Consider the following 9,085-nt stretch of genomic DNA (forward strand, 5'->3'; position numbering starts at 1 on the left):
CAATTTTGTTTCTATTTTAAGTTAATTTTTAAGTAAGTAAGTTTGATGTTTATTTTAGAAAATCAATTATAATTATGTAACTATTCTTTTTATTAAAAAAATATCCATAATAACTCAAACGCATAACAATTAATATATGATCATCATATTTTTCACTAATAAAAGTATGTATAAAAATTATTATAGTGATTAAAATAAATTTTTATAAAGTTAATTACATCTACATCTCTTTTGAAAATGCGAAAATATGCTTTCTTCCAAAGAAATTTTAAAATTATTGTCATACACAGTTTACAGCTAACTCCTTTTGCTAGGTTTTAAAACTAATTTTTCCCTTCACAAAATAACTACTTGTCAATATCTGTAATTCGATAATAATATTTATTGCAATTTCATCATTTCATCCTTTTATTTTACATACATATATATATATATATATATAGGGTGAATAGCAATTTATCCCCATGTGATATTAAAAATGAGTACATTACCCCACTATGAAAAAAATATAGCAATTTACCTCCCTATACTTTTTAAAATGAAGCAATTTACCTCCCTATACTTTTTAAAATGAAGCAATTTACCTCCTTATATAGGGAGGTAGGTTGCTTCATTTTAAAAATCATAGGGGGGTAAATTGTTGTATTTTAAAAAATAAAGGGAGGTAAATCGCTATTTATTTTTTTACAATGGGGTAATTTGCTCATTTGCAATATCACAAGGGGATTGCTTGCATTTTTCCCTATATATTTTTTTTTTCTTTTGAACCAAGTAACAGGATCTATATCAAGTAGCATCAACAATGTCCAGGGCTATACGATGGGCAACTAGGGCACGGATGCTAGAGACCCCTATAAGAGAACCTAGAGCCGATTTGGCAAGAAGATGTGCCACACAATTACAAGAGCGTCTAACAAAATTGAAACAATAGGCCTAAAAATTATAAAGAATATTTGACAATTTATCACAAAAATTAAATGAAAATCTAAGAAAAGGTAACATAACGATCTCATTGTTAGATGGGCATTCAAATCAAAATATTTGTAATTTCTTAAACAACGAGAAGGTATTTATAATTACATCAAATTTTAAGAGAGACGGATGTAAAATTATCATAAAACTAATAATAATTTTACTATTGTCACTTAATTAATCTTATAATCCTAATTTTTTTTAAATCTTATGTAGTGATTTATATATGTAATTGATGTGAATGCTAGTCATTCTCATAAAAAATAGAAAATTGGGTTTAGGCGGACAGTCTGTCAAGGGCTGTCCTCGAATTACTTCCACACATATTAAACTAATCAAAAATCAAGACATGATTATGTTTGTTTATTACATGCATGCACAAAATTATATACACATAATTAATTAATTAATTAATAGAAGATAATGACATTTTACCCACCCCCAAGAAAGTGACTTTAAGCCCAACACACATATTTTTTTTAATTATTTTTTTTCTACAAATATTAGGAATTTGTTTAACTACCTGAAGAAGTTTGAGTAGCAACAAACTTTGAAGAAGCTTCAAAGAAACAAGCAGAAAAGAAAGGGTGTAACCCTTTTGAGAAAAGGCTGTGCACAGCTCATTTTCTTACATGAATCATTCCACCGGTTTTCTTTTGCACAACTGTTTCTTGCTTTGCTTTCCTTTGCTTTTTTTTACTTTTTATATTCCCACTTTACTTGCGTACTTTAATCGGTCTTGTAGTAAAAGCAAAGACAACGCTCTAAGCGTTCTGGCCCAGTGGTTAAGATGGGCTGTTGGCACATGCACTATATGTGTTTAAATTCTTGTTAAAGTATTTGATGAAAACTCTAAACGTATGTTTTTGATTGTATGTTGACCCTGCAGTTAGTCTTTGATTCTTGATAATAGATACTCGGCTGTAGAACTCTGAAATTTTATCATTTAATATATTAAGTATTAAGTGAATAGTTGAGCAAAAAGAAGACATTACCACAAATCGATATGATTTAGTCGTTAAGATCAAATGTTATTATACTCACGATGTGGGTTTGAATTCGTGCCACCTCTAATCATTGTTAGAGAAGAGATAACATCTTAATCAGATCCGATCGACCCAAATCAATCATAGTTGGTATTCTTGAATTGTATAATTAAATAACAAATGTATTACATTTGTCATATATTTATTTTGAAAATTATTTGACCTGAGTTAGAATTTTCGAGCTTTGAGTTAATTACCACTTCTAACAGGAGTAATATTGCCCAATTATTAATATTATTATGCAGAGCCCGTTGATACTACAAATAAAAAGAATGATTAATTAATTAAGACAGGAAACTTCTCCTAATTCACACCACATGCATGTCTGTACATGTTTTGCGCTTAAACCCCTTTTCTAGGAATCTTATCATCTTCATCAATCCACTAATCTCTCTCCTCTCTCTCTCTCTCCTTTATATATATCTTCACTTTCCATTCTTCTTTTGTCCATCTCCAAAGTTGAAAATCCCCACTTTCTCACCACCTTTCCCCTCTCTCTTTCTCTCACAGACACACAGAAAACTTCTCTGTCTTATCTCTCATCTCTCTCTCTCTATCAACAATGGCTTCTCCATCAGGGCTTAAGCTTCTCCTCCTCTTAGCGCTGCTGGCCACCTCATGCATGGCCCAAGCACCATCAGGTGCACCAACGGTCTCTCCCACCGCCTCTCCGACGCCAGCACCTGTGGCGCCGCCCACCCACAGCCCATCTCCAACGCCAACTCCATCCTCCAACGCCCCAACGCCAGGCCCCGTCACCGCCCCTACCCCATCACCCACCGCCGGAGAGCCCTCCCTCGCTCCAACCCCCACCGCCTCCGGAGTGCCATCCCTCGCCCCAACACCAGGCGCCGCTTCACCAACTGCAACGTCCCCCACGGCCGATCAGACACCAGCCGACGGTACAAATAACGGGTTTGTCAGCAGGGCGGCGATTGGCGCGGCACCGCTCTCACGGCGGCACTTGTCGCGGTGGCGTTGATGTAGGTTCTCCACGTGGAGGACTGGATCTGTACCCCGTCTGTTGTATGCTCAGATGAGGATGAGATTTGTTTATTCTGTCCCTTTGTTAGGGCTTAATAGTCATTTCACTGTTTCTTTATTTTCTATTTTGTTATTATCATCATTTATATTATTATTTGTGTAATTTGTTCATTTTACATTACTTTTAGAGGGGATGATTTGTGTGAAATAAATTAATGAGAATTTAGGTATTTATTCTTTTATTCTAGACCTACGAACACCTCTTCGTTTGTTTCTTCATTTTCATATTTTCAATAGAGAGAATGTCTTTTTAATTTTTTTTAAATATATTTAGATAAATTAATAAAATTATACTTTTATATTAAAATTTAGTGATAAATTAATATATTTTTAGAGTACGTATATATAAATATATTTTTATTCTAATTACTGTTTTTGAAAATCGAAATTTGAAAATAAAAATACAAACAAGTAATTAATATAATACTTCTAAAATGTATTAATTAATGCAATTTTTATATTATTTATTATTAATAAAATGTGCATAATAAAGCCACATTCTTGAACCTCGAGTCCACAATTTTTTTTATTATAGACTATAATTTTATTAATTAGGATATATAGATCTCATTGAGCTAATAATACACGTTGACCCTACATCAAATATGATATATGTGTTGCTGCCTACGGTTTGGATCATAAGTTATCAAGCCAATTTTCGAGTTGTCATTTTAAGGACTAGCTACACAGATGGTAAATTATAATTTATAATTCAATAATTATTTAATAATTAGAAATATCTGGTCACTAAAGTTTTATAACTTGCCAAAAATTGTGACATCGACAAAATTAGAGTTTTGCTACCAAACATCATGAACTCCATTCCCAACCACGTAAGTAATGACTAAAAATACATTCTCTGTCCGTATGTTGGGGGGTTTGTTTTTTAAGGATTGTATTTATAAAAGATTGTCAATTAGATACCCATAATGTCATCATTCTTATGTATGTCAGTACATTGTTTTCATTGCCAATTTGACATATTTGTAACTGTATAAGCTTACAATACTATATAAGAAATAGGATATAAGTAAGATAAATTAATATGGTAATATGATAATAATGCTTGGAATAAAAATGATATACAAAATAATATAAACTTTTTCACATTCTGACTTCATAGAAAAGAGATCAAAGTATCAATCATAAACTGGGTAACAAGTTGGCAAAAATTAGCATCAGCTTCAACATTGTTATCATATTACCAGATTAATATATCTGACATTTATTTCTTGTTTTTCATAGTGTTGTTAGCTTATACTTTTTACAAATAAGTTAATTTCACATTATACCTGTAAGTTATTTACCAAGAGAAAACAATGTATTAATACACATAAGCTGCTGACAGGGAATATAAAAAAAAAAAATCCCTAAAATTGCATGAAAATAGTAAATATATGTGTTTAATTGTCAGCCATTTGTAATTACAGTCCTTAAAATCTCACCCCTATTATACAGGAAATAAAGGCACTGTAGTTATCATTTACGTGATTAGAGGAGGTTGACTTACGGTATCGTAGTTTAATCCCAGGAAACGTCTTAATAATAGTTCAAAGTCATATATAATATAAATTTAATTAAGGACGTTGGAGTCCAAAACCACTAGATTACATTGTTTAGTGGTAAAATTTTCCATTCACTAACCTTATTTACAAGATTGTAATAAAAGCTTATGGTCATGTGTTTAGCATATTTAAAGGCATTCTACTCATGATTTTTGCTTTTGCAAGAATATGCTGAAAGAAAAGAGAGAGAAGTGAATTTCATTGGATGCCAAAGATGTTGGTTGCTCCACTACTTAGAAATGGTCTCAACTTTTTGTTCAAAGCACTTCGTGTACATAACAATAGCTTTCTTTTACTTCACTATAAAAAAATTAACTTAATCGGCTTAAGGGTTTACTTGATTTTACAGTATCCCCAATTCAATCGGCGTTCATTTCGAATAGACTTATTATTGATAATGTTCTGTTAGTATTTGAAATTAATCATCATTTAAATTTTTTTTAATGGACTAAGGGTGGGTCTACGACCATTAAATTAGACATGAGCAAGACGTATGATGGGGTAGAATGATCGTTCCTTAGAGGTGTTTTACTTAGGCTAGATTTTCATCATCGCTTTGTTAATCTTATTATGATGCATGTTATGTTTGTCTCTTACTCGTTTATGTTCAATGGCGAACCATTTGGTTTCCTTCGGCTAAAGCGAGGCATCCGTCGGAGTGACCAGTTGTCTCCATATTTATTCATTCTTTTGTGTAGAAGCGCTATCACATTTGATGCAGGAGCAGAAGCGCAAGGGAGTTTAACGGGGGTAGCAGTGGCAGAGCATGCACCAATTGTGTCCCATTTGTTGTTTGCTGACGACGCATTGGTGTTTTTTGAGGTTCACAAGGCCCAACTAGAGGCGGTTTGAGGGTTCTATAAGTATGAATGTGATGTCCATAAAATTTTAAAAATAATTAATAGACTAATTGATAATTATTAAAAAAATTTAAATTTAATTATAAATAAATTATATGATGAAAATAAAAATATATTAAAATTTGAATGGAGTAAATTGAAACTCATTATAATATTTGCGATCAAATTATGTAAATTAAGAAAATAAAAAAAATGAGATGGAAAAGTATATATATTATACACCTATCTATACATATGTCTACATAGCATGAAATTGGCGCATGGCCGCCTGCTATCCCAACCAATAATATGAAAAGCAAAATAGTAATCGTTATATTAATATTAAATTATTTAAATAAATATATTACTATAATTTATTTATTTTTTATTAATAAAAAAATAAGTAACCTAAACATTTACATATACAATTTCAATTTCTTTTCTCTCTGGGGAAGACGAGAAAGGTATGGAAATTTTGATTTTAATTATATTAATTTATATAATTATATTATTTAATTAGTTCATCTATTAAATATAGTTTATATTGATCGATCTACTGTTTAATCGAAAAATTTATAAGTTTGACTATTTAAATTACTGTTGAATTAAAATATCACATTTGATTTAAAAATATTATAGTTGGGTAATTAAATTACCAAATTTATTAGGTTTAGTTTAATTAATTTATTCAATTTCATCGGTCCATTGACTAAATACTTAATTATATATATTGGTTTTTAATTATATTACATAGTAGCGAGGAATTGAGAGAAATTAATAGAAAAATTAGAAAATTATATTTAAGAAAATATGAGATTTTTATAATAATTAAGTTAGAAATATTATTAAGAACGGTAGTTATAAACATGTGAGGGGTTTGACAAAATGAATTCGTATGAGTTAGTCGATAAATTAAATATATACTTGAAAATCGTAGAAAGTTCAGTTATTTAAAAAAAATGGAACGGCGGGTTGAATTTCGATATAAGTAGAAGATAAAAAGATTGGTGGGAACTGTACAAATATGATATATTTGAATTAGAATTTACGATATTTACGAGGTATTGATTATATATATTATAATTTACTATGGAACATGATGATAAAGTGGAGGGTTGAGCAGCTTTTTGTGTTAACTGAATCATTTGAGATTTTGAAGTAAGTATAGCTAATTGGTATTGATTGTTGGGTTTATATATATATATATTTATATGAATATTAATATGTTGCTGGATTTATATATATATATATATATTGATTGTTGGGTTTATATATATATTTATATGAATATAATATGTTGAATGCTGGATTTATATATATATATATATATATATGTGTGTGTGTGTGTGTTTATATGAATATAATATATGGATTGTTTATATAATTAATCGTGGATGTTAACTGTTATTAGGAGTACCTTTATATTTGTGAAATTGCTATTATGTGTTTAATTGTGATTGTGTTATACGGATGTCGGATGAATGATTATGTGGTTGTATAATTGATTATGGAAGGAATTCAAATAGGAAAGTTATTGATAAAAAAATAATTATTGCATGAAATTTAATGAGGAAGTTAATGATGTTGATATTAGGAATTAAAATGAAACGACGGCTTACCTAACTGGGGAGCATACTACAACGGCTTAGGATGATATGATCAATAATGAGCTATGTACTGTCATTGATCAATGGAGAAGATAGGATACCATACGAGCTATGTGCTGTGTGGTATCAATGAGGATGGGCTATCACACGAGCTATGTATTGCGTGATATCGGGAAAAAAAACAAGAGAAAGAAGAAGAAAAAAAAAGTAGAAGAAAGTAGAAGAAGTGTTGTGATTGGGTTGATGATGATGGTGATAGTCGGCAAAGCTCACTGAGTGATACCCTCCAATTTGGTTAAGCAGGGCCCTAAAAAAACAAACTAAAATGCCACTATTATGTCTTGGTTGATGTCTGATTTTAGCTTTGTGATTTCTTACATCTGCTAATGATGTATGGAGAATGTTTGTTGTGTTTGTATAATTGTTTCATACTTGACTGGTTGCTTGCGTATATATATAGACCGAAAGGCTATATTTATTAAGTAGGCAACTTATTCCTTGCCACACACTTTCAAGAGATAGGTCGCACGAACTAATACCATCAACCGTGTTGTTATTCTGAATAAGTGGGTCAGCCGTGATATTGAAAGTCGGGAGTTTTGGGTGAATAGTATACATCCTAGTGTTGCCGGCTTTGCTTTTAAATTTTGTACAGTTGGACGTTTATTATCTTGTTTTTAGGTCATGTACATTTGGAGGAAATTAAATATAAGCTTTTGGTAATTTTAATTATCTCTTCCGTTATTTATATATATTATATTGATAAAATATAATTTATTTCATGGATTAAATGAAAATTTCTTATAGAAAGGGGTTGTCATTAAGGAAATGGTATACTAATTAGTAGTAATTAGGTGTTAGTACCATAGGGAGTGCTACAACGAACGAGCATTTGGGTATGTAATCAATTTCCAAAAGTCTAGTATGGTGATAGGGGGGGCGTATGTTAGACGCGAGGAACTTATGGTGGCCATTTTGAATATTCGACTGGTTCCACAACATAATCGGTATTTGGGATTGCCTGCTTTGAGTGGAAGATTAAGAGGGACGCTTTTTAGGAATATCAGGGACAGTCTATGGGATCGGGTGAATTGGTGGAATGTCAAGTTGCTCTCACAAGTGGGAAAAAGAGTGTTGATTAAGTCGGTGTTGCAGTCTTTGCCCACCTATGCTATGTCATGCTTCCAGTTACCTGACTATCTTGTATGATAGTTAGAATCTGGTACTACTGATTTTTTGTGGCATTCTAAAGGAGAGAAACAAATTCATTGGGTTGGCTGGCAAAAGTTGTGATTTCAAGCCAAAAGGAGCTTTGGGTTTCAGGGGTTTGAAAGAGTTTAACCTGGCATTATTAGCGAAGTAGGGCTGGAGATTGATTACTCAGCCGGAGTCTCTGCTAGATAGAGTATTAAAAGCAAGATATTTTGTAAATAATATGTAGCCCATGACCCAATTCTAGTAGGCCCAGATTAAATAAAGACCTACACCCACTATCCACTTGGAAGGCTCTCAACCTAGCCCACTTGTTGGCTCATTACTCGACCCACCACCTGGCCCGTGACCCGACCCAGGTTCTAATCTATTTCTACTAAACCTAACCCTAATTTTCTCATCCCCACTCTTGCCTCTCTTGTCTCTTTGACTATGCCTCTCTCTCCTTCTTCACTCTGTCGCATGGTTTCCCTCGCCTTATTTCGACGATGGCTTTGGAACCCCTCATCCAACTCCTCTTCTTCTTCGCCTTTTTAATGTTGAGGCCCTTTAAATGGTGGTTTTGGCCTTTGGCCATGGATAACTGCTGACATTTCTTCTTCCTCCTCCTTACTTCTTATATTGAAAAGTTCTTTGTGAACTTAAGAAAACCTCTATGGTGGGTCTTTGTGACCAGAAAAGTTGTGGTGGGTCTAGGCGACCGAAAATGTTGTGGTGGTTGACTGTCTGTGTGAAGCAATCGTGTGTTGTTTGGGCGCAACATCTTGTGGCTGTTATCCCTTTATTGGATCTGGCTCTCG

General features: G+C 32.3%; 1 protein-coding gene across 1 annotated transcript; it reads left to right on the top strand.

Annotated features, from left to right (window-relative positions):
• On the top strand, window positions 2,581–5,479 carry LOC105176425 (classical arabinogalactan protein 2-like). The gene is made up of 2 exons (XM_011099220.1): window positions 2,581–2,933; window positions 5,326–5,479. Exons 1-2 carry the CDS (start codon window positions 2,581–2,583, stop codon window positions 5,477–5,479), a joined length of 507 nt encoding a protein of 168 aa, XP_011097522.1.

This window comes from Sesamum indicum, linkage group LG13 (assembly GCF_000512975.1).
Source record: "Sesamum indicum cultivar Zhongzhi No. 13 linkage group LG13, S_indicum_v1.0, whole genome shotgun sequence".
Taxonomy (NCBI): Eukaryota; Viridiplantae; Streptophyta; class Magnoliopsida; order Lamiales; family Pedaliaceae; genus Sesamum; species Sesamum indicum.

What these genes read in the sequence shown, in the direction of transcription:
- LOC105176425 (XM_011099220.1), top strand. Translation starts at nt 2,581, where the DNA reads ATGGCTTCTCCATCAGGGCTTAAGCTTCTCCTCCTCTTAGCGCTGCTG. An exon ending in GCCGACGGTACAAATAACGG is followed by an intron (nt 2,934 to 5,325) that starts GTTTGTCAGCAG and finishes TCTTTTGTGTAG; the next exon opens with AAGCGCTATCACATTTGATG.